Source organism: Marmota marmota, unplaced genomic scaffold (assembly GCF_001458135.2).
Source record: "Marmota marmota marmota unplaced genomic scaffold, marMar, whole genome shotgun sequence".
Lineage (NCBI taxonomy): Eukaryota > Metazoa > Chordata > Mammalia > Rodentia > Sciuridae > Marmota > Marmota marmota.
In genome coordinates, this window is record NW_026000241.1 from 10,427,376 (window position 1) to 10,453,336 (window position 25,961).

The following is a 25,961-nucleotide window of genomic DNA, read 5'->3' on the forward strand; positions in this document are numbered from 1 at the left end:
CTAGAAGTTTTCACATTCCAACACTTCTGAACTTCTTAAGAACCAAATTAACATTTTAGGAATCCCATTCTGCCTCCTCCCTCTCCCTTCACTCCCCTCTTTGGTCTTGTCAGAATTAGAAGAGTTTACCATTTCTTCTAAATACCATCCAGAATGTGAGAATGAAACCCATACTCAGATCATGGCTGGGCTTGAGCAGAATAAAAGCAGAAGCAACTGGGACATAACTCTAGGCAAGCTTTATTCTTTGACTCCTCTATCAGAGAAAGGGCATGCTAGTTGCATCTCACCTAAAAGGAATAAAATGGAAATTAGGGGGCTGGTGGAGCTGTTTGAAAGGAGTTGTCATCCTTAGCAAATGAATGTAGCTGTGTGTTGTCTCCATCATTCCTTGAGCACCTGGCCTTGCAGACTGGGGAATGGTCAGAACAGACTCATAGGAAGTCCCCAGAGCTTTACTATACCAAGGTTCAGGAGGAGGAGGCATAGACAACAAATGTTTTATATTTCTGTTCATTTTAGGAGCTGTAGATTGTTTTTTTTTAAATTACCTAGGGAGCGTAAAGCTTATATTCATAGATGAGTTGTTGTTGAATGCCTACCCCAAATGGTTTCCTTAACTAGTTATCACTTAACCCAGAATACTATAATACAAAGATCAAAGCTCCAGAATTCAAAAAAGGAAAACCACCTTCCTGTTGCTCAAGCAAATACCAGAGTTTTAAAAAACAAAATTAAGCAAAAAAGACCTTTCCCCAAATAGGCTTGTTATCAACTAGCTTTGTACGACCCATTCCTAAAAAAGCCACATTCCATTTCAGAAAACATGACTGCTTAGGATAGAGCCCTTGCCTTTAGGTGCTTAGTTTTCTTTTGCTTAGTTTCTGTAAAGTAACCTCCGAAATGTTTATTTGTGCTGCCTTCCTGAAAACTGTGATTTGTTTTTACAAAGGAGAAAGAAAATCGCAGAGGTGTCTAATTTGGCAGGTAGCATGTTATGACCAGCCGCTAAATGTCTTCCTCACCCTTTCTTATTCAACAAGATGGGTTCTGTGGTGTCGCATGAGGTGTGAGTTCGAAATGAAAGCCGCACCGCACTTCTCACATTCGTAGGGCTTCTCCCCAGTGTGGGTTCTCTGATGCACAGTAAGGCTCGACCTCTGCCTGAAGGCCTTGCCACACTCGTTACATGTGTAAGGTTTTTCCCCATTATGGATTCTCTGATGAATAAGTAGATAGGAACTACACGTGAAGGCCTTCCCACACTCATTACACACATAAGGAAGATCTCCACTGTGAATTCTCTGGTGGACAATAAGGCAAGAGAGCTGACTGAAGGCTTTCCCACATTCACTGCAGTCATAAGGTTTCTCTGCAGTGTGAATTCTCTGGTGCACAATAAGGTGTGAAAAACAACTGAAGGCTTTCCCACACTCTTTACACTCATATGGCTTCTCACCAGTATGGCTTCGCTGATGGACGATAAGATTTGCACTCTGGGTGAAGGCTTTGCCACAGTCATTACAAGCAAAGGGCTTCTCCCCAGTGTGGATCCTCTGGTGAACAATGAGGTTTGAGCTCCGAGTAAATGTCTTTCCACATTCATTGCATTCATAGCACTTTTCCGTAATGTGGACTTTCTGGTGCCGGGCAAGCTGCGAGCTGTAACTGAAGGCTTTCTCACATTCACTACACTTAAAGGTTTTTTCTAAAGAGTGAATTTTTTGGTGGACAGTCAGATTTGAACTCTGAGTGAAAGCTTTCCCACATTTTGCACAAACGTAAGGTTTCTGTCCAGTGTGGATTCTCTGATGTACAACAAGGTTTGCACTCTGGATGAAGGCCTTCCCACACTCATGGCACTCAAAGGGCTTCTCCCCAGTGTGGATTCGCTGATGCACGACAAGGTTTGCACTTTGACTAAAGCCTTTCCCACATACGCTACATGTAAAAGGCTTCTGCCCAGGCTGGATTTTCTGATTTTTCATACAGCCAGAACTAAGGCTGTATTTACCCCCAGATTTCTTACATTTTTGGTCTTTCTCTTCTTTGAAGTTTTCAGGTAAGTGACAATCCTCCACTGTCACTTGTCTGAAATCTTTCTTTTCCTTCTTTATTTTCTGCCTCTTTTCCATGTTTCCTGTTTCACATGATTCTCTTAATTCAGGTTCTTGAGTGTCAACTTTCTGGATTCTTCCTGACATTACAAGGGGTTTTTCAGTTTCATCACATATCTCAGATTTTGGAACAAATAACTGTAGATTCTTGGTTTCAGCATCTGAAATGAAAAAAGAAAAATACAAATGTTAGCTTAGTCTGGCCTAGATAAAAAAAATATCAAGTCAAAAAGGCCAGGAAGCATATGACTTCAGAACCTTTACAAATTTGCTTCATTAAAGGAAGGAATCCCTTCATGTTACTCCTCCGCTGTAGATTCTTCTGCAGGGACCATGTCCTGCCCCATACCTGGCACTGAATGTGCTCACTCATGCTCTTTTTGGCTTTTCCACTTACCTCCATGAGATATTAACCCACTGCCTCATAACAGAGAAGCCCATGCACTCCAGACTCCTTTATACACCGGCATGAAGGTAATTTTGTATGGATCTCACACTAAGACTAGTTATGAAGGACACCAGCCTCTCCCTAAGCTTGCCTTTTACTTGAGCTACTGGTGTGGATTTGCTCCCAATTCACCATTTGATTAGACACAATCTCCCTCTGTGAACAAAGACCTACCAAGTTGAACCTTACCGTGTGAGGATGGTGAATATCATAGACAGAGTAAACATGGACAGAAAGGTCACGCTGGATGTCAAGAAGTCCAAAGAAGTCAATAGCATCTGAAACATGAAGAGGCTGTATAGCTCAGAGGTTAAAAACATGGACTCTGGAGCCAGACTGCCTGGTTTCAAATCCCTACTCTACTATTAACTAGCTATGACTTTGGGCTAGTTAACTTCTTTATGCCTCAGTGTCCTAATATCTAAAACAGGGATAATAATACTATCTACCTCAAAAGGCTATGAATGGATTAATGCAATTACTCTGTCAACTGCTCAGAACAGTGCATGGGACACATCAAGTATTCTGATGTCTGCAGTGACTTTCAGTCTGATGGATGGTGCTGTTAGGGGCCAGGAGGAAAGATGAACCCTTAAGAGATGGGAGTTGCTATGATGACAAGCAGCTACAGTAGGAGGGATTAAAGAAGAAATAGTAAACCTTTACTATGTTCCTTGTGTCAAGGAACAGCTTAGTATTTCATCAAGGAAAGCTGACATTCAGGTGGAGTTAACTGTTTAAAAATATATAATCTATAAAACTTGAAGCTTAACTGAACATGAATTAAGGAAAAAGTATAAGTGTTCTCACTTTTATAAAAGAAATTTAAATGTGCAGATGAAAGTACAGTAAGTTATGTTTAAAGATGTAAAAAAAGGTTTTTAAGTGAATAAACTTTAATTCAACATTAATTAAAACTGAGACATTTAAAACCCAGTGATCACTTCCAAAATATTTTCATGTATATCATAGGTTGAACATTCCTTATCCAAAATGCTTATGACCCAAAGTGATTTGGTTTTTCAGATTTTAGATTAGAGACATGCACGTGTGTGCACACACACACACACACACACAAAATGAGATCTTAGATGGGACCAACGTATAAACTTGGAATTCACTTATGGCTCATATACACCTTATACACATGGTATGAAGGTAATTTTGTACATTTTTTACCATACCTGTGTTCTGACTAGAACCAGTCATAGGAGGAAAATGTAAATTTTCTGCTTGTGGTGTCATGCTAGTACTCAAAAAGTTTTGGATTTTGGAGCATTTTGGAATTTTGGATCAGGGAAGCTCAACTTTATCATTGAGATGAAAATGTTCTTCTTCAATTGTGTGGGAACTAAAAAGGGATAAGACTGTGTCTTATTTAATTCTGTTTCCCCAGCCCTTATTTTACTGCCCATCACCCAGGAAGTAGGCCTTTAACAAACCCTGTACCTTATTCAGTCAATGTACCCTAGTTTGTAGAATAGGAAACACAGGTCCCAAGGGGACTTAATCAAGATCAGAATTACTAGAGGCAGGGCAACAACTACATTCAGGTCTCTTTCACAATTCCTAGAGCTTGGTGTTCCTGCTATTACCTGCAGCTCTGGAAATGGTCTGTAGCACAAAACGGTAAGTCTTGGGTGGGAATAGTCTTGGGGTAAAGAGGCAGAGAAGGAAAACTGGCTGTTCCTGATGAATGAGTGCAGCTCTTGGAGCCCACTATGAACAGATAATAAAGCAAGAAGACAGAAGAGACATATGGGGGAATACACCAGAAAGAATGGAACAGAAAGCAGGAAGTATGGATAATGCTGAGAGTGTAGGGAATAATTGAAGACAAGAAAAAGAAAGGTGGAGATTTTAACTGTTTCCACAGCCTTGGTTTAAGAAAACAACTTGGTCTGCAAATGCCTGAGGAATTGTCTAGGGAGGAGAATGGGTTTGAAATGTTCAGATATTGGTCTCTATCAGGCAGACACATAAAACATGAATACCTAGGGACCTGAAAGCCATCCAGGTGATTGCTTATGCAACTCAGGGCTCATGGCTACCACAGTTTTGACCCATAGTTACACATCACTCCTCCACAGGCTAGCTTCTGTCACAATCATGACATTTATTTGATAAATGAAGGCAATGTCTCATTGTTTTAATTAGTCTTTTCTTTTTACAATCAGCAAAGTTAAATGTTTTCATCTACTTCTTAGATATTTTTGGGTTTTTTTTTTTATTTTGGAAGAATAATATCCATATGCATTATAACTATTTTTAATTAATTATTTTTCCTTTTGGGGAGGACAGGGTACTGGTACTGAACCCAGAGGCACTTTACCACTGACCTATAGCCTCAGGCCTTTTTCAATTTTTATTTTGAGATCGGTTTGCAATAAATTACCCAGAATGGCCTCAAACTTGCCATCTTCCTGAATCAGCTTACCAAATTGCTGGGATTAGAAGCATGTGCCATTGTGCCCAGCACAGCTATTTTTAAATAGGGCAGTTTTTTTCATTTATTTTTGGGGACGGAGGGGAGGGCACCAGGGATTGAACTCAGGGGCACTTAACCACTGAGCCACATCTACAGCCCTATTTTGTATTTTATTTAGAGACAGGGTCTCACTGAGTTGCTTAGTGCCTTGCTTTTGCTGAGAGTGGCTTTGAATTCGCAATCCTCCTGCTTCAGCCTCCCTAGATGCTGGGATTACAGGTGTGTACCACTGTGCCCAGCGGTTTTTTTTTTTTTTTTCCATACTAATGGTTTATAATAGCTCTTCATATGTTAAAGGTATTTGTTTTTAGCGTGCGCGCACACACACATACACACACACAAAGACATATAGAAAATACTACCCTTTGCTGAGTCCAGCTTGGAGAGAACCAGGTGATAAGCCATCAGTATCCTCCACAAAGACCTAGTTTTGACCATAATTATGGTTGACACAGCTGTTCAAAATCCTCCAGAATTTGCACAAAGATCTATGAAAACAGAACATCTCCAGGACATTTTCTCAAAATCAGCACAAAAGTTGACCTTTTCTACCTTTGCTAGCTTCTTCTGCAGGCTCACCAACCTATAATAACCATAAAAAATATGAAGAAAACAAGTGTCTATGCATATGCATAGATATGAAACTCACTGAGCAATAAATATAATTAAAAGGAGAATTCAAAATTTATGTCTGTCTGGTATCTTCAGATTGTGTGCAAATAAGACATTTCCTAAGATAACTGCACAGGCATCTCTCAGCTATCCTCTCCAGCTCTCCTTAGCACTTTTAACACCTCAATACTCTTGTTGTTCACACGAAGAAACCAGATACCCACCCACACTCTTGAAAAGATTCTAAACCCCAATGGTCAGAATCTGAATAAGGGAGTTAAACCTTACCCAGAGAGTTCAGGTTCTCATGAGTCTCCAGTATCTCCCTCTTGGCCAGAGTCCTTGGTAATGAGTAGCTGCCAAGTGGTGCAGCAGCAGGGGCCTCTTGTGTTGCTTTTAGGACTACTGCCATGTCCCAGAACATATTCGGATCCTATAGACAAGCAGGCATTTATGAAGGGATTGATGGTAGGAATACTGTGATTGTAGCTTTGAGGATGCATACACAATCATCTATTTCTGGAGGTCAAAAAACACTTTAAAAAAAAAAAAAAAAAAAAACGGAAAAGGAAGCCAGAATCTTCCTCTTCCCCAAGGTGAGAGATAAAGAAACAAATCTGCTACTTTGATTTCATCCCATCACTCACTCCAGCAGCCAAACCTAACTTACCAATGAGTATGTGACAAGAGAGCACATGAGGCTGTTTTTCAAAGGAGACTTTTCTGGGTCCTAAAGATCAAAGAAGCAAGGTTCTAATCACAATCTTTTTTTTTTCTTCTTTTCTTTTTTTTGCAGTACTGGGGATGGAATCCAGGGCCTCATACATGCTAGGAAAGTGCTCCATCACTGAGCTATTTCCTCAGCCGGCCCCCTTTTTTTTGAAACAAGGTCTCACTGACTTACTCTAGCTGGCCTCAAACTTGCAATCCTACTGCATCAACCTCCTGAGAAACCAGAATTACAGGTGTACGCCACTGTGTCCAGCCTGATTGTGTTCTCATATAACTTTTCTGGGACCAGCCCTGCCCTGCTTTGCCTAGTGCTGGTAAGGGGTGTGTTTAAAAACATTAAGAACATAGTGTCATTTATAGCCTCATTACTGAAAATGTGGTCTATGGGAGCTTGTGAGAAATACAGAATCTCAGATCATACCCCAGGCCTCCTGAATCAGAATTAGCATTTTAGAAAGACCCCAAGTGATTCCTATGCTTACTAAAGTTTGAGAAGCACTGAGAGCTTTCAAAATACAACTGGAATTACCTGAGGAGTGTTCTTAAATACACAGAAACTCAGATCTTATCCCCAGATTCTGATTTCCTTAGAATAGTCTACAACATAGCCAGAAAGATTTTATAAAAGTTCCCCATGTTCTTTATAGGAAAGTTTGAGAACTACATGGTTATAAAAAATACTGAATAATGCATCAATCAGAAGGGAACATCTCAATTATATTCCAAAGGACTTAAGGTCAGAGACCTAGCTAGGAAATAAGATGCTGGGTTTTAAAGCAGAGAAGCAGTTTTCCTGAAACTACTTGAGGTTTTCAGGTCTCTCCTTCTTTCCTCCCAGGTCATCATTTACCTTCTCCTCCTCTTCGGATATATCAAGGCCTGTCTGAGGCCCCTCATGTGGGGCCCAGACTTTGAAGTTCTCAGAATGTGCTTGTTGGCTGGATTCCTGATTTAGGAAATTGTCCTCTTCCTCCTCCTTTTTCACCTTCACTGGGCCCCAAGGGTCTGGAATCATGGCCTCTCTCAGTTCCGTAGTCATCTTCTCTGCACAGCAGAACAACTCCTATAACTAGGGTTGCCCAGCAGAGGTCAAGCCCCATCTAATCTCTTAAGTTTCAAAAGCTTCTTCTTGATTTTATTCTCAGGGCCAAGATGAGTACTGTCAACTGAGAAATGAAAAACATTGTTAGCAATGAGCACAGATTTGTCAGGATGCCACTCAGTCTCCAAGCCAATTTCACCAATGACTGGCCAATGATCACTATAGTGCAAAGAATATTCTACTTCTATAGATGGAAAGAGTTAAAATATAAATATGTTGGGGCTCGGGATGTGGCTCAAGTGGTGGCACATTGGCCTGGCATGCATGAGGCACTGGGTTCGATCCTCAGCACCACATAAAAATAAAATAAAGATATTGTGTCCACCTAAAACTAAAAAATAAACATTTTTTTAAAAAATATATATATGTAAATGCAAATTGCTGAATACATCAATCATTGATTTTTTTTAAACTAAAGGTTAACTTTTTAATTATAAAAACTTTTAAACTATAGAATGATTAGGAAAACTCACCCGACTACCTCCAAAGGAATAATCACCATGTGTTGTAAACTGAAATTTTTTTTAAGGGAAAATCTTCAAACATACTAACAATAATTATGACTTTATAAACATTTTGTTTTTGACAGGTATGTTCACAATTATTATCAGTGGTCTTAAAAATAGGAATATTATAACACAAATGTTTCTATATTGTCAAGGATGAAAAAATTAGCATGAGAAAGAAGTGCCAAGCAAAAGACTGGAAGTGTATAGACATCATGTTAGGAATAAGTGGGTGGATAGCTCCAGGTGGTGGAATTACAAATTGTTTCAAGGTTCTTTTTGTTTTTTTACATTTTCCAAATGTCAGTAAGACCAAGTATTAGTCTTAAGATTTAAAAAAAGAAATCATTTTCCATTGTCATTGTTCATGCTTATTTTGATTTGCTACACAATATTCTACAGTATTAAGATTGGGGACTTAGTTCAGTGGCCAGAGCACTTGCCTAGCACACACAAGGGGTGGGGTTGAATCCCCTGCACTTCGGGACAAAAAGTGAGCAACAACTCCCCGCCCCCCCAAAAAAAAAGACAAGGCAAAAATAATCTATGGTATTGACAAATTTTCACTCTCATTGAAAAGGACCTATTCACAAACATAAAACATTAAATGTATTTCTTTCTTTTTTTTTTTTTTTATACTGGGGATTAAACCCACAGGGGCTTAATCACTGAACTCCCTATCCTCCAGCCCTTTTTTATATTTTATTTAGAGACAGGGTTTCCCTGAGTTCTTAGGGCCCCCATCTTTTTTTTTTAATTCTTTTAGTTGTAGATAGACACAATATCTTTATTTATTTATTTTTCTGTGGTGCTGAGGATCAAATCCAGTACCTCACCCATATGACGCAAGTGCTCCATCACTGAGCCACAACCCCAGCCCTAAATATATTCCTTATACATACATACACACAGAAATTAGTCATTAGTTGAATGGACATCCTAGTCCTTTTTCTGTTATTTACATTCATATGTGCATTCACTGCTTATTTTTCTAAATCATACTTTAAAACTCACTGTACACTGTTCAGCAAGTTGCACTATTTGTCTTTTGAACTAATCTCCTTATTTCACAAGTATTGGTGATCCTTCAATACATAGTACATACATGCCTCATTCTGGCAGAATATTCTGAATCAGTGCTATACTATAATTTATCCCATTAATGAACCATTCCTTTAGTAAAAGGAGTCTTAACTGTTTTCAGTGTATTCTCTTACTAAAACGTTCGAAATGTTTACGGCAAAGTTTTTTCTTCTGCTCCGTTATTCCTTTAGAATAAAGAGAGGGATCACTATCTTGAGGACTGTGTAGTTGGAACATTTTTTCAATGCTTTCCAGAAGCACCACATCAACTCAAGTCACACCGAGACTAATTAGCAGGACCCCTTGACCACAGATGAGCCAGCAGGGTTTTTGTTTCTGCGAGTCAAATAACGAACTATTTTAGATAAATATGAGAATGATATTTTTCTATTTCTCTTTGGAAGTTTTACTAAAAAAAAAATTGCTGAATTTTACTAAATCCCCTTTTGCAGCTGAAATGATCACATTCGTTTTTCTGTTAATTACTGGCAATTTTTTGCACAATTGAATTCCTAGAGTAATGAAATATACTTACATTCCTACGACAATTCTTAATTGTGAAGCTTAAGGTATCCATGACTAGTAGATTTGGAGGTTTCCATGACTAGCTTAATTCTACCTCATAATTTCCCCCAAAACATTCAAGGACAGCTTTGAAAACCCGTTCCATCTTTTGTAGACAGAATTGTCTACTTCGCTTACTGTCATCAGACTTCTGGTAAGATTCAAATGGATCCCCCAACCCCAGGCGACAGAGAGCCCTCTATCAAAGGCTTCCTTTTTAATGTCCTTTTTCCAATTCCAAACGTGGCAATCCGTTCCCTTCACCTGTATGCCCTGGCTCCGGGTCTCCGGGATCCTCCTGGCCCCTGGGCGGTGCGCCTCGGTCCTCTGCCTGCCCAGGCGCCCGTCAGATGGCCACCCGGACGGCGAAGCGAAGGGGCGCGGAGCCGCTCTGGGACTGCCGGGGCTAAGTCCCGAGGCAAAGACTCCTGGGCCGCTTCGGGACAGCCGTTCCGGGCACCGCCCTGCTCCCCGTGGTCCCTGGCCAGCCCGTAAATCCGCTCACCGTACGCAGTGAAGAGGCCTGGTCCGGCGCACCGACTCAGAGTAAGAAGCTGGCACTGCAGGACCCCTGCCCTTACTGGCGCTAGAACAATGACCGGACAGGAAGTGCCTCGGGATGGGCTTCCGGCTCCCAGATCGCCAGGCCGGCCTCTCTAGGAATCTCGGAGGAGCCTTCTTCTCGATGGGCGTCCAACTCAGTCCTGGACCAGGGAAAGGGCGCTCTAAAGCCCTTTGTTTTGGGACGAAACGATGGGACCTTCCCAGGATAGGCAAGTGGCTCGTGCAAGGATGGCACCCGGGAGTCTGATGCTTAAAGATTAATCTAGAAATACCGGATAATTTTCCCCAAAAACATTTTATTTTGAAAATATCAAACGGTACAGAAAAGTTGAGAATGATATAAAGAATACCCGTATCCTCCATCTGGGCTCAACAATTAACATTATGCTATGTTTGCCTTATCTCTATTTAAGGTTATCTTTTCAGAAAGCTGTAAACATCAAAGCGCTTCATTCCAAATAGCATGCATCCCTTAAGAATATTCCCCAAACTAACACCACCATCATCACACGTAAGAAAACAGTAATATTCTAAAACCACTTAATATACAGTCAGGATTCAAATTTCTCCTAATGTACTGAAACACATTTCAAAGGTTTTTTTTTTTTTTTTTTTCCAATTCAGTTTCACAACACTGTATTTTAGTTATGGCTCTTTTGTGTATTCATATTTTATGTTAAAATGACAATTCCACAGGAAGTTGCAAAGAGTTCCCCCCAATGGTTACATCTTATGTAACTAGAATGTCAAAATCGGCAAGCATATATTGGCAGTGTGTGCCTATGTGTTTGTCATTGTATTGCATGAGATTTGTGTAATTGCCACTATTACACAACTATTCCATCACCAACCTCCCTGGTGCTACCCTTTTTATAGTTACATCCCAATCCTCTCCCTCACACCATCCCTAATATATGGGATTCCCTAGAAATCCATTCTAGTTGTGACAAGCTGTAGGTAATCTGTCTTATTGCCAAGTACTAAGTACTCCATGGTATAGACATACCATAGTTTATTTTAACCACCTGATACCTAAAGGTTTTGAATATTAATACAGATTGTATGAACATTATGTACAAATCTTTGTGAACATAAGCTTTTATTTCCTGGGACAAATGCTAGGGAATGGAATTACTGAGGCATATAGTTAAGTGCATGTTTGGTTTTATAAGAAACTGCCAAACTGTTTTCCAAAGTGATTGTGCCATTTTGCATTTCCAGCAATGCATGAAATCCAGTTTCTCGGCATCCTTGTCAGAACTGGTGTAATCACTTTATTTTAAAAAGTTAGCTAATTCTGATAGGTGCATAGAAGTATCTCAAGATTTTAATTTACATTTCCCTAATGGATAATGTCGAATATCTTTTCATTTACTTATCTGTCATCTACAGTGAAATGTCTGTTGGTATCTTGTGCATTTCTAATTTTTTTTTATCAATAAGTTTTCAGAGTTCTTTATGTAGTCTAGATACAAATCCTTTGATGGATATGTGATTTGCAAATGGTTCTCTCCCAATCTGTAGTGTCTTTTCATCCTCTTAAAAGTATCTTTGTAGAGAAAAGTTATCTTAATTTTGATGAGGTCCGATTGATCATTTTCCCCTTTAACAAAACATGCTTTTGATGACATCTGCAAGTTCTTTCCTTAATCCTAGTCCTCAAAGTTGTGAGGGGTTTTCCCTTTATGGACAGCTTCATTAATGATCACTCTTCTTTCCTTTATATCATGACTTTTTGAAGAATCCAGGGCAATTTTCTAATATCCCATGTTCTGAAATTTTCTGTTTCTTATGGCATCTTTTATATCATCCCTATGCTTTCTGTATTTCCTACAAACTGCCAATTAGGTTTAAGAAACTTGATTAAAATCAGGCTAAAGATCTTTTGGCTTATTACACTACAAGAGGAGGCACATCATATGGGCTCAGTTTGCTATATTGTATTTTTACTTGGTTACAAGGTAAATGCTAGCTCTCTCCTTTGTTAAAATATGTCCTTTTGCAATTATTATATAAGCTATGGTGATTCTTCTATAGCATTAATAGGAAGAATTTTCATACTCATTACCTCATAACAACTTTGTGAGGTAGATATTTTTCCTCCTGTTTGACAGATGAGGAAATCATGTCTCCAAGAAGTGATTTGTCCAAGGCAAGTGGCAGAACCTGACTCATCCAGATCTTAAAGAGTTCAAATTATGGGTGCCCTTCCAGTTTTCAGTATACATTTCAGTATAATGAGGAACCAGCCCTCAAAGGAGCTTTGGGGTTGAATTAATAACATGTCATAATCAACATACCACTTTGATATTGCTTGTATTAGAAAACACCATCCTGATATACATTTACATTCTACCTGCAAAACTGGAATTTGGAGAATTAGAAGATAAAATATAGGAATACAGAATGAATTAACCCAAATAAATGTACAATAGGGCACGAGCTGAATGAACAACTGGTTCACAGGGAGTAAAGGGCAGTGGCTGCCTAGAAGTGGATTCTGCATTGGCTTAATCAGAACTTGAAGGCTTGGCTGTGTAAAAATTTAGATAGTAAATTAAGTGCTGGGACAGAAAGTCTTTTTGTAAGTGACAATCTATCACATGACAGCAATAATTAAATATTGACTACAATGGAAAATGGCTGTGGCAAGGATCATCAGCTCAGCTAATGGGGTTATGTATTTCTCCCAATAAAAAGAAAAAGCAACATAGGACTGTCCTTCAATTTTGATGTTCTATTAAGTTCCATATTCAAAGATCAAAAAACAAATAGCTTTCCTCGGCATCACTGTTAATGGCTGACCATCATATATTTTCCATAAAAACAAAGTAGACATTTTAAAATTGTATTTTTCAAAAGTCTTTAGAGTACTAAATCCCAAAGTTAGCTATCCATCATACTTCCCCTCATAAAAATGACTATCTTTGAGGTTCATGGAATCCTCTTCATTCTAATATTGACTTAATGAACAAACTTAGATTATGCCATGTCCTAGACTCTGGCCATACCTCTCTCTCTCATCTAACTTTATTGTAAAATGGTTTCACAAACATCCTTTCACTTACTCCTCACAACAACCCTGTGAGGTAGGCATTCTGATGCTTAGAGGTGGGCTTAACATTAACATAGTAAGGGAAAGAGAATCCAAACCTAGCTCTTCTAATTTTACATCTAGTCTTAAGGATGAGCCAGGTATCTCTTGCCCACTGAATTCCACATCTCAGTGTCTGGATTTTACTGTCTATACAGACATTCTGCAGCAGAGATGCTATCTTTAAACTGTATAATATACATATTTTCAGAAACAATGTCCACTTTAATAAAGACACTTTTGCTAACACTTACAACTGCACCATTATCCCTTATAAGACCCAAATCCAGTTTCTTCTGTCTTCAATTGCTCCAAGATCTATTTCCAAGGTCATAATAAATGATATGGAATACAGTATCCTTGAACTAGAATTTGGATTATGTTTTTCTACACTTGAAGGTCTAGATTAACTTTCTTTCACTTGTCCATAAGAAATGGTCATGATTTTTTTCTTACAGAAACTATGTATCATTCACCTAAGGGTTAAATAGGATTCTATTCCATTTTACAAATGACACTAATTTTTTTTTCTTTTTTGCAGTGCTGGGGGTTGTACATGCAAGGCAGTACTCTACCACTTAGCCACAATGCCAGATCTCCACTATATTTTTTGAATCTCTATCTTAGACTCACTGGCATTTTTTAGCCAAGAGAATTCCTCCACAGTATGGACTTTTTGTTGAAAATGAAGTTTTGAAGTCTGAGAAAATTCCTTTTCAGCCTCACCACATTCACAGGGTTTTTCCTCTGTATGAACTTTCTGATGTACAGTGAGGTTTTTTCTTTGTCTAAAAACTTTGCTACAATCATTACACCCATAGGGTTTCTCCCCTGTGTGGATTCTCTGGTGACCAACTAAATTCCTCTTGGAGGTAAAAGATTTCCTACATTTCTCACACTCATAAGGCTTCTCTCCAGTATGCATTCTCTGATGTACAACAAGGTTTTTATTCTGACTAAAGTCTTTTCCACACTCATTACATTTATAAGGTTTCTCTCCAGTGTGTATTCTTTGATGTACCATAAGATTTCTACTAGAGGTAAGAACTTTTCTACAGATATGACATTCATATGTTTTTTCCCCACTGTGAATTCTTTGATGTTCAATAAGATTTCTGTTGTAGGTGAAGCCTTTCCCACACTCATTACATGCATAGGGCTTCTCACCAGTGTGGATTCTCTGATGGGCTATCAGGTTTGAGCGGTAACTAAAGACTTTCCCACAGTCATTGCATTTATAAGACTTTTCCCTTGTGTGAATCCTCTGATGTCCAATGAGGCTTTTTTTCAAGATGAAGCACTTGCCACACTCATTACACTCATAGGGTTTTTCACCACTGTGGATTCTCTTATGTTCAATGAGGTTTCTGTTGGAACTGAAAGCTCTTCCACACTCACTACATTCAAAAGGCTTTTCTCCAGTGTGGATTCTTCGATGTACGAGCAGGCTTGAATTGTAACTGAAAGCCTTCCCACAATCCTCACATTTGTAGGCTTTCTCCTGTGTATGAAGTTTCTGGTGGACCATGAAACTCTTGCTCATAATAAAGGTTTTCCCACACTCTCGACATTCATATGGCTTCTCCCCATTGTGGAGTCTCTCATGGTCAATGAGATTCCTGTTAGAACCAAAGACCTTACCACAGTCTTTACATTCATAGAGATTCTCTCCAGTGTGGAACCTTTGATGTAATATGAGGCTTTTCTTCAGAATAAAAACTTTTCCACATTCATTACATTCATAGGGCTTCTCTCCATTGTGGAGTCTCTGATGATCAAAAAGGTAAGCACTCTGAGTGAAGGCTTTCCCACATTCAGTGCATTTGTAAGGTTTCTCTCTGCTGTGCATCCGCTTGTGGTCAATGAGGTTTGACTTAGAACTAAAAATTTTCCCACACTTTTTACAACCAAAGGTTTTCTTTTCTGTGTGGACTCGCTGATGTAAAAGGAGGCTTTTACTTCGAATGAAAACTTTCCCACATTCTTTACACTTGTAAGGGTTCTCTGCACTGTGGAGTCGCTGATGGTCGACAAGGTAGGTGGTCTGAGCAAAGGTTTTTCCACATTCATCACATTTATAGGGTTTTTCCCCAGAGTGAATTCTCTGGTGCAGAATGAGGCTCTTCTTCAGAATGAAAGCTTTCTGGCATTTATTACATTTATAAGGTTCTTCTCCTTTATGGAGCCTCTGGTGGTCAATGAGGTAAGCGTTTTGAGAGAAAACTTTCCCACACTCATTACATTTGTAAGGTCTCTCCCCTGAATGGCGTCTTAGATGTATAATGAGGCCTGAATGCCTATAGAAGCCCTTTCCACATTCCTTACATTTATAAGGTTTCTCCCCAGTGTGGATCCTCTGATGGTTTAAAAGGTAAGCACTTTGAGAGAATGCTTTCCCACATTCATTACATTTATATGGTTTCTCCCCAGAATGGTTTCGAAGGTGCATTAGAAGGCTTGAGCGCTGAATAAAGCCCTTTCCACACTCCTTACATTTATGAGGTTTCTCACCAGTATGGATTCTCCGATGGTTTATGAGATGTGAAATTTTATTTAAATGTTTACAACATATGTCACACTTATAGTACTTCTTTCCCTCAGTACCTATTAAACTTTCAGAAACAGCTGAACCTAAAGTCAAGCTTTCTCCAAATTCCTTCCACTTCTGGCCCCATTTTTCTGGTAAAGTCCTTTTCTTCTTGTCTTGTTCACACAGGGAACCTTTTTTCATTGCATCTACCCTTTCTCCTGTTTCATTTCCCCACTGACTTTCCAAAACTTGCCATTCACATTCTTCCTCAAAACCAGGGACCTGGGAAACACTGCCTTGAAGTCTTTTTGATATTCCTTTCTGAGCATCTGCTCTTTGAGAAATATTTGGCTTTGATGTCACCTCCTCATTTTCAGTCATGGTCTCCCATTCTGGTAAAAGAAATTAAAACACAAATGTTAAGGTTCCTAAATTTGTGAGAATAGGATCTTCAAGTTTCTTAAAACCATGTTTCTAGTGATAGAGTGAGTGTCTAGAAAGTGTGAGACCCTGGCCTTGATTCCCAATACTGGAGCGAAGAAAGTATCCATCTAGGAGTTAGGGGTGTAGCTCTGTGGTAGGCATGTCACCCATGGGGTTGAGCTACACTCACCTATTCTTTTGTAATACTACCCCTTTGCCCTGTTTAGGATAGAATGTTCCATGGAAGCTCCCTTTGTGTGTCCCCTTCTCTTGCTCTGCCTTTGGGTGTGGCCTTTCTAGATGTTCAGTCAGCTTGCTGACAGCAGACATCAAGATGCTAGACTCAACCCCCTGAAACCTGACCCATTGCCTCATTTGAATGGCTTCTCCCCTTGGAGCCATCATAGGACCCAAAGAAAAAGGTATCTCTGTCTCTTGTGTGATTATTTCATGCAGCCTAGTTCACTTGGAGTGACCTTGACTGTTTTAGTTGTTAGAAATGCAACACCTCTGAGTTCAATCTCCGGTACCACCACCCAAAAAAGAATGTTTTCAGGGCTGGAGTTGTAGCTCAGCGGTAGCGCACTTGTCTAGCATATGTGAGGTACTGGGTTTGATCCTCAGCACCACATAAAGATAAATAAATAAAGATATTGTGCCCATCTAAAACTCAAAAATATTTTTTTAAAAAAAATATGTTTTCATAAGTGTAAAAGTACACAGTATAAGTTACTATGGACAATAAAATAATAAGGCTGCTAGATACAAAATTAATATACAAAACATCAGCACTTTCTATATGCAAATGAAGTCAATTAGAAAATTAGAGAAGACTAATTCTAAAGAATAAATATCACTAGAAGTATATAATATCTAGACAAATGTGATTTTAAAATATGCCTGAAACACAGAGAAAAATGCAGTACAGAAAAAATGAAAGGGTATGTAAGGTTCCTGAATGGAAATACTCAGAATAAAACCGTCAATGTAAAGCATGATCACAGATAATGAAATATTATGCAGCCATTTAAACTAGTACTACAGATAATGTATATTCCAGTCAAAATTCAATTGTGTGGCTGATTCTCAGTTCTCAATGTCTACTTCTCTGTACAGTCCTACTTTTCCAGTAACACCTCAAATGCTACCTCCTTTATGGCCTTTCCTGGTCTCCAGGAATGAGTTTGGTTGCTCTATCTTCTGTATTTCCACATATCAGATTTATGTCACTATTGCACCAATTATTTTATTCTGCCTTGTATTGTTTATTCTTTCTATAATCATCTCCCAAACCATGATAAATTATTTGTGGGCAGAATCATATCATTTTCACAGGAACACCACAAGATACATGTTTTTAAAGTTTGTTGGAAGCACAAATGGCTGAATTTTTTTTCTTTCAAGTCAGGATTTCTCTGTTACCTAGGCTGATCTCAAACGATACTCTTGGCTCTGTCTCCCAAGTAGTTAGCACTATAGATATGTATCACTGCACCCAGCAAAAAAGTTTTTAAATATTTTTATTTTATTACTAATTAAAGAAATCTACTTTATATTTTTTAACCTTAAAAAAATAGCAACAGTTTAAAACAATTGGATTACTAAGTACAAATGAGAGCAGAATAAAAGGAGTATTTGTAAGAACTGTGGAGAAGAGTAGAGAGGGTATGGGTCACTATGGAAAGCAATTTGGTAGTATGAAGCAAAAGCCTTAAAGCAAACCAATCACATAGGCCCAACAGTTGTACTTATAAAAAAATAAGGAGGAATAAAGAAAGGTTTTAGCCACAGAGAAGAGGATTATGACAGCAATTATCCAAAATATGAAAAAAAATAAGAAAATGGCTAAATTTAAATTATGGTACAAATTATGTAGCCAATATAGTGACTGCAAAAGAAAGAAAGCTATAAATGTATGTACGTGTGTGTGTGTGTGTGTGTATTTTTTTTCAATATACACTGAACAACATATTTAAAAACCCTCTAAACACATAGGAAAAAACACATGGGATATATCAAAATGTTGACAGCAGTTGTCTGCAAATAATGAGGTTGAAGTGAATATTCTTTCTAATAGTCTGTTTTCTTTTTGTTTTTTTTACAGGGGTACCAGAGATTGAACTTAGGGCACTTGGCCACTGAGTCACATCCCCAGCCCTATTTTATATTTTATTGAGAGACAAGGTCTCACTGAGTAGTTTAGTGTCTCGCTTTTGCTGATCCTGCTGTCTCAGCTTCCCCAGCTGCTGAACTTGTGATCCTGCTGTCTCAGCTTCCCCAGCTGCTGGACTAATAATCTGTTTTCTTAAATAAGCATAAACTACTTTTATAATCAAAACAGATAAGATAAAGGTAAGAATTATGGGAAGATGTCCTTACCTAGAGAGGTCACATTTCCATAATTCTCCAGCATAACATCCCAGTACAAGGCTCTCTGAATTGGGCCCAGACATGCCCATTCCTCTGAAGTGAAGCATACAGACACCTCCTCAAACATTACCAACTCCTGAAATAACAGGTTTGTGTTATGGGTATGAGTAGATTCCAATGTTTAGGAGCTCCCCTATCAAAAGGTTCCTTTCACTTCTGGGGAAGAAATACATTGTCAGGTCATGAGGAGAGCCATGGATATCAGGGAGACATAAAGCGACCCCTCAAGGTCGGTTTTCCAAAAGCATGGACCTTTATTTGGATATGGGAAATGATGGGACACTCCAGCACCAGGATGAGAGAGGACCCTTCAGCAACAATTAACGCAGTTCAGACAAGAAGGAAAGAGGATGCAAACCTTACCTGGGGCTGGGCAGTTAGGAGCATAAGTGCCATTAATTGATTTCTTGGGTTCTCTTCCTGGGATAGGGCAGAAGCCTCAGGGGCAGGAGAATCTGAGAAAGAACAAACTGCATGTAAGAATATTGCTGTTTTGGCTTACTACCCCGTCTACTATCTTCTACAAATTAGGAATTCAGAATGATCCAGAGGGGTGGGGATACAGCCCAGTGGTAAAGTGCTTGCCTGGCATGCATGAGGCCCTGGGTTCAATCCCCAGCACCACAAAAGAAACAAACAAAAAAAATAAAATAAATAAATAAAAACCAGAATGATCTAGAACTCCAAGTCTAAGCAATGATGTCTACAAAATGACCTACAACCCTTTTCTGAGTGACTCTCATGTCCAGGGCTGGAAAAACAGAATTATAGCAATAAGAATGGATACAAGTCAGAAGAACCTAGGAAGGGACAAGAGAGAGAACCATCAGAACAGCAGAAAGAGACTGTCACTATAAGGAATTCCCTTACAGGGTAGGAATTCTGTTTAGGAAACACTTAAAAATATTCTCCTCTTTACAGTGTTCAACCAAACTCAGCATTAGCATCATCCAGAGAGACATTCTGGAAGTAGGGAGATGAGCCACACAAAGGGTTCTAGAAAAATGAGTACCATGTGGAGGATCCTGGAGGTTGAACACCACTCTGTCAGAAAGAGGATTCAGATGAATTTCAGCTGATAAGTGGCTGCTGGGAGATGCAGGAACAAATGCTGTTCCTGGAGCACTCAACCCCTCCTGGAGAATGTCCTGGTCCTGGACAAGGAATGGACCCTGAAAAAAGCAAAATAAAATAAGCCGGCTCTTCTTGTATCTCTAGAAAAGGGACTCACCTAACCATTATGGACCTCTTTCTGCCCTCAATCTAGAACTGTGAGATCACAAAGACCCACCTCAAATATGGAGCATCAAACCAGCAGTAAAGCTTTGCATTGAGAACAATGGAGCTGCCCTCTAGCCCCCTCACGGCACTGGTGACCTCTCCCACAGGAGACTGTACAGAACGGTGGCAACAGAAGCCAGACCTGGGTGTGGGTTAAGGAGGGAATGGAAGTAACAAGCAGTAATTAAGAGCATGGATTTAGCTTCAGACCTAATTTTTTATCAGAATTGGATTCAATCACATCTTTTCTATTTATTTACCCCTTTACTTATCCCTTCCTGCTCCAACACAAGTAACATTGGAGTAGGCAGCTAGATACTTAGCTTTGCTGCTAGCTCAATGTCTGACCTAAGGCAATCCACAGAATCTTTTTCTGTTTCACTTTTCTTGTCTCTCAAATGAAAAAGGATGGGTTAATAATTTGTAAAGATATAAGCTCTAAACTTCTTCATTTTTATGATTAAAACAAATAAGCCTATCCTTGTGGCCAATGCCAAGTTTGAGTTATGGTTCAGACTTCTTCACAAAAATATTTTTAGTGGGCTACAGATTTATAGAAAAAAAAAAAACTTATACACACGAGAGGCTATCTTAAAAGTCCCAATCTAAAGGTCAAGAATGTAAAATCTTATCAGAAACAAATATCTCAACCTAACCCCTTGTCTTGCAGAATTCCCAGTAAGGGGGACACAAGGGGAGGTTTGGTTAGATCTGGAAAGCTTCGTTCTGCCTATGCCTTTTATGCTCCAAGCTTTTACACCATTTCAATCAGAATTATAGAAATAGCACATATGCTCATATACTTCTGTTTAGGGGAATACTTATAACTATCATCTTCTTCAAGGTGTTCAACTAGACTCAGCATGAGCAGGTTTCATCTAGGGTGGCAAAGTGGAAACAATGCTTTTGTTTTGATTGAATTGGGCCCAAAAACCTCAATCATAAATCCACTTCTCTGCAAATATGTTCTGTAATCTGAATAGCATATGAACCTGCTTTTATTTGCATTAAGTTGCTAATTATTAATGAAAATTACAGGGTCACCCACCAGCCCCACCTCAATTCTTTTCTTCCCTCCATGCACTCCCTACTCCCAGCCTTTCTCACTTTTAGTGCTGGTCCATCAAGGTCTTTCTGCAGCTCCTCTACCAGGGCCACAGCCTCCTCGCCACTGCCAGGACGATGGAGCTGCACCCAGGTCCGAATCTCCCCAGGCAGGATGCTCAGAAACTGCTCCAGCACCAGCAGCTCTAGGATCTGAGCCTTGGTGCGTGCTTCTGGCCTCAGCCACCGGCGACAGAGCTCTCGGAGCCGGCTCAGAGCCTCCTGGGGTCCAGATGTCTCATGGTAACGTAACTGTCTAAAGTGCATGTGAGAGGTCTCCCAAACAGAGGAGCTGCTCCCTTGGAAGCTGGTTCCCCATTTCCAGGTATCATCCTTCCCTTTCACAAGACCCTCTTGTCTCAGAGCATTGTGGGCCCAATTTTCTCTCGTCATTGTTGCCTTTTTAGAAAGGTTCCTCTCCACGTCCCCTTAATTCTTGCTTGATTTCTTCCTTAGAACTTGGAGAACATCATCTATAAGACCTCAAAAAATCATTGTTAAAGTTAGCCCGCAGAAACAACCAAGTTTTCCAGACCCCGTCAATTCCCAGTAATAAACAGAATCCTGTAAGCAAGTGTCTAGGCTCCAGAGAGTGCTTCTTCTAATAGAAACCCTCTGCCTAAGGCCAGAGGACACAATACTCCTGAAACCAAACACATGGAATTCCTTTGGTTTTTATTCATAAGAGCTCTTCCATTTAATCACAATAAACTATTTACCATTTTAGATTTTTAGATATTTCTGTAATATCTTTTTAGATACTTCTGTAATCTGATATGGGCTTTTTAGATATTTCTGTAATCTGAACACATTACCTCACTCCTAAACCTTAGTTTCTTTTAAAAAATTTAAAAATATTTTTTAGTAGTAGATGAACACAATACCTTTATTTGTCTTTATTCAGTGCTGAGGATTGAACCCAGTGCCTCACATGTGCTAGGCAAGTGCTCTACCACTGAGCTACAACCCCAGCCCAAGCCTTAGTTTCTTGACTTGTAACACAGGGATAATAGCCGTTCCTACTTTACAGCAGGGTTGTTGTGAGAATATGATGTCTAAATACATTTCAAGTTGTTTTTTGGTGCATAATTGGACAGAATAGTAGGTTTCACTGTGGCATACTCATACATGCAGATAACATAATTTGATCAATTTCATTCCCTAATATTACACTCTTTCTCACGAGCTCTCTCTCTCTCTCCACTTCCTTCCCTCCCTTTCTCCCTCCCTCCCTGTCTCTCTCTCTGGTGATACTGGAGACAGAAGCCAGAGAAACACTTTATCACTGAGACATACCCAGCCCTCATTTCAAGTTTTGAACAATACCTGATACATAGATTCAAATGTTAGTTATCTTTCTGTAATGAGCACTCCTTCCTATGTTACACAGTCAACAAGTAATCATGATTTTAACTCTTATAATGGAAAAAAATTATAAAATTCAATTAACAAAAAAGGCTGAATTGATTTCTATGTAGTTTGCTGTATGTACTATCTAATTAATTATCTGATAGTCATTTATTCTGTTAAAATATTTGGATAACTTTGAATAAAGTTTCATTATATAGAACTTAGGCTTACTGCTCTCTAGAAGTCACCTGATCTTTAAAACTATTATTTATTTTTCTGATTATAAAACAGAAAGTTTGTAAAACTGGGAAACATGCAAAAAAAGAAACCCGAAAATAATAATTGCTATTGTTCTGGAGTATATCCTTTTTCAATGCACCAATTTGTATCACAAGACTGGATCTGACTATATTACTCTATAACTTGCTTTTCTTGCACAGTATGTTGTGAAAAAGACATTAAGTATTGCTGGTTGCTTTGAGAGCTGTATGAGCACAATCATATTTAAGTAGTTCCCTGATCACTAGATATTTAAGATTATTTGTAATTCTCCCCTATTACAAATAAGGCTACAAAGAGTATCCTTGCTGATGAATTTTGGGTTTCATAGCAGATTATTTCTTCAGGAAAAATTTCTAGATACAAATGTTTTTAATCTTTTAAGGTGATAACAGTTCACCATCAGTGACATATGAATCATTTTCATTGATTTCATTTAACAGAGACATTTAAAAATAACTAAACAAGGGAGGCAGAAATATAAACACAATTTTAATTAAATATGTAAATACAACTAATAGAATAAAGACAGAAAGTATTTGTGAAAGGTAATTTTAGATTGGACTTTAATGAAAAAAAAAATCAGGGAAGCCATTCCAGGAAGAAAGATACTGCATTTTCAAAATCAAGGAGTAACAGCACATATCCCTCTATTAAAAATGGGTTTTCCAGAGCTGAGCATTGTACCACATGCCTGTAATCCCAGCTACTGGGGAAGCTGGTGCAGGAGGATTGCCTAGTTCAAGGCCAACCTGGCAAATGTGTCAAAATAAAAATTTTAAAAGGGCTTAGGAATAGCTTAGTGGTAGAGCACTTGCCTAGCATGTGTGAGGCCATGGATTCAATCATTAGTACCAGCAAAAAAAAAAAAAAAAAAAAAAAGGAAGAAATGGACTTTGCAGTGCTTACCTAGCATATATTTGATGAAGCTCTAGATTTGATCCCCAGAACCACACACAAACACACAAAAAAGAGAGAGGTGGAAAAAAAAAAGAAAGAAGAGGAAAAAAGATAGAAAAAAATTTTAAAAAGAAAGAAAGAAAGAAAGAAATGGGCTTTGCAAACCAGAAGAGTAAAGTAAACTTCAGAGGCAAGATTACAGATATAGACTGGGGTTGAGCTCAGCTGTAGAGCACTCGCCTAGCATGTGCGAGGCCCTGGGTTCGATCCTCAGCACCACATAAAAAAAATAAAATAAAGGTATTGTGTCCAACTACAACTAAAAAATAAACTTAAAAAAAAAGATTACAGGTATAGAGCAGGAAAAAAAGATTACAGGTATTGAGAGGCAGAGTAAGGAGAGATCATGTCCTATGAGCAATGGGCAACTATTAGAATTTATCCCGCATTTTCCCCTTTTATTCTTAAAAACATAACAAATTTACTTGGTTAAACATTTACTTGGTTTAAAATTACAAAACACATGCTGTGTTATTTCCCTCTCCCTGTTAGTTTTTTATGTAGTTTTTCTAGTTATTTGTGTATACACATATACACATAAGGTTTTGTATTTCCCTGTTTTCACAATGGTAGAATACCATGAATAATGTGCTGTTTTCCTTTTCTCAATTTTCCTGTCCATACATATCCCCTCCCCCTTGTTTTTGTAGATGCACTATAATTTATTTATCCACTTATGGGACATTTAGGCAGTTTTTAATTTTTTCCTAATACCAATAATATTATCATTAATAACCCTGGGCATACATGAATTTGCACGTGTGAAGGCACACATAGAAAAATTACTTGAAGCAGGATTACTGTGTCCAAAGTTGTGTGCATTTTAAATTCTGATCTTATCATTAGGCCTCATAAGGATTGTACCAAATCACAATTTACAATTCACAGCATGAACTGTGAGGGAATGCCTGTTTCCTCACTCTCTCACCAATGTGACTGTCAAAGATTGGGATCTCTGCCAAATTTTTAACTGGCACCTTGAGTGAAGAGTCATTTTGTTAACTATTCACATATTTTGCCCATGATTCTATTGAGTGCTGGACCTTGTTAATTTGTGTACTCTTTGTATCATAGGAAAATCATTTATTTGCTTACTATGGGAATTGCAAGTTGTGTCTTTGCAACTTTGTCACAGATCATGTGACTTTACTTATCGTGTTTTTGCCATGCAACTAATCTTTTCTTTTTATTGCTTCTGGGTTTTATGCCATGGTTACACAGACTTTTCCCACTCTGGGCCCTGAAGGGAGTCTTATATGGAGTCAGGAATTGATAAGGGAGGAATGATGGGGGAGGGAGGTTCATATATCAGGAAGGCCAATTAGGTTTTTGCAACAGTCTAAACAAATGATTAAATTCTAAAAGCAACAGCAGCAGGGATAAAACAATTGAGAAAACTTAGCAGTGTTTGGTGATCAATCTAAGAGTGATGGAATGGAGTCTTTTAAAAGAATGTTAAATAATTTCCTACAGTAAGTTATCAGTACTCTATCCACATGTACTTTACCAATAAAAATAATATATTTTAAACACAGATTTCCATTGCTTCTCACAAAAGGTTTATGAAGCAGAAATTACAAATAAAAGATACAGAGGATTCACACAAGTCCTCTCAGTTAAGTTTGGGAGCAAATTGTGAATCCAGGAACCTAACTCCAAAGTCCAAAATAATTCCATCTACTTATGAAACCCAAACAACAGCTGTTCTAAAACAATGGTTTCCAAACATGAATCCATGATAAAACTTTAATCTGGCAAACTGCAAAAAGAGAAAAGCAATGGCCATATATAGTCACTGACAGGTTGGCAGTGACTTTTTGTTTTTCTCTGCAGTCAGCATGTATTCTGAGTTTACAGTCTTAGTATGTGTGTTCTCTGAAAGAACAGCAGTATACATGGTTCCGCTCTTCCAATACCGATATATTAAAAAAGTAAAAGATGGCAACTGGTCCAGCCTAAAAATCAAAACAAAAGCGTCTCCAGCAGTGGCCGGCCACTGCTCTAGGGAAGTTTCAAATTGTTAATGAGCAGCAGCCTCAGAGAAGACTGAGCAAGAGCAGAAAGGCCTGAGCTGGGGAACCTGGCTATTGAGACAGCTGTCCTGTTTGACTCCATCACGTACAGACCCAGGTCCGATCGTCAACACCTCTCCCGCGCCTGCCGTGTGCCCAAGCCAGGCCACTGCGCTGACCCCGGCGTTGACCCGACATCCAGCTGAGGAGCGTCTGCGACGAGGGTCAGCGCCGCGGAGGGCCGGCAAGGGCGCGAACCTCCCTCCGCGCATGCCCACCCGC

At 38.9% G+C, this 25,961-nt stretch overlaps 2 protein-coding genes across 10 annotated transcripts in view; both read right to left on the minus strand.

Moving 5' to 3' along the window:
- Positions 1-224: 224 nt before the first annotated feature.
- Znf35 (zinc finger protein 35) lies at positions 225-10,291 on the minus strand. Of its 6 annotated transcripts, none has more exons than XM_015488925.2 (5): positions 10,158-10,291; positions 7,248-7,563; positions 6,336-6,395; positions 5,954-6,098; positions 225-2,278 (listed from the first exon to the last, which is right to left on the minus strand). In XM_015488925.2, the coding sequence occupies exons 2-5, from the start codon at positions 7,434-7,436 to the stop codon at positions 1,032-1,034; spliced, it is 1,641 nt and encodes a 546-aa protein (XP_015344411.2). In that variant the 5' UTR covers positions 7,437-7,563; positions 10,158-10,291; the 3' UTR covers positions 225-1,031. The 6 variants fall into 6 exon arrangements, with proteins under 6 accessions (XP_015344411.2, XP_048650751.1, XP_048650752.1 ...); XM_048794794.1 differs by lacking the exon at positions 10,158-10,291 and adding an exon at positions 9,917-10,134; XM_048794795.1 differs by lacking the exon at positions 6,336-6,395.
- Positions 10,292-10,786: 495 nt separating this feature from the next.
- Positions 10,787-25,961, minus strand: part of Znf197 (zinc finger protein 197) — a 27,084-nt gene continuing 11,909 nt past the window's right edge. For 2 of the 4 annotated variants that reach the window (XM_048794789.1, XM_015489392.2), the window contains 5 exons: positions 21,082-21,551; positions 19,706-19,865; positions 19,057-19,148; positions 18,643-18,769; positions 10,787-16,232 (listed from right to left, as the gene is read on the minus strand). In XM_048794789.1, the coding sequence (XP_048650746.1) occupies positions 13,912-16,232; positions 18,643-18,769; positions 19,057-19,148; positions 19,706-19,865; positions 21,082-21,471 (3,090 nt within the window). In that variant the 5' untranslated portion in view covers positions 21,472-21,551 and the 3' untranslated portion in view covers positions 10,787-13,911. Of the gene's footprint in view, positions 16,233-18,642; positions 18,770-19,056; positions 19,149-19,705; positions 19,866-19,984; positions 20,117-21,081; positions 21,561-25,961 lie in introns of those variants that run through there. The other 2 variants (XM_048794790.1, XM_048794788.1) reach the window with 2 other exon arrangements.

Bases quoted from the DNA above. Each gene is read 5' to 3' on its own strand.
- Znf35 (XM_015488925.2), bottom strand. From the start codon at position 7,436: ATGACTACGGAACTGAGAGAGGCCATGATTCCAGACCCTTGGGGCCCA. The intron at 6,396-7,247 runs GTAAATGATGAC...TTTGATCTTTAG, and splicing joins TATCCGAAGAGGAGGAGAAG to GACCCAGAAAAGTCTCCTTT. The intron at 6,099-6,335 runs GTAAGTTAGGTT...GCTTGTCTATAG, and splicing joins CTCTTGTCACATACTCATTG to GATCCGAATATGTTCTGGGA.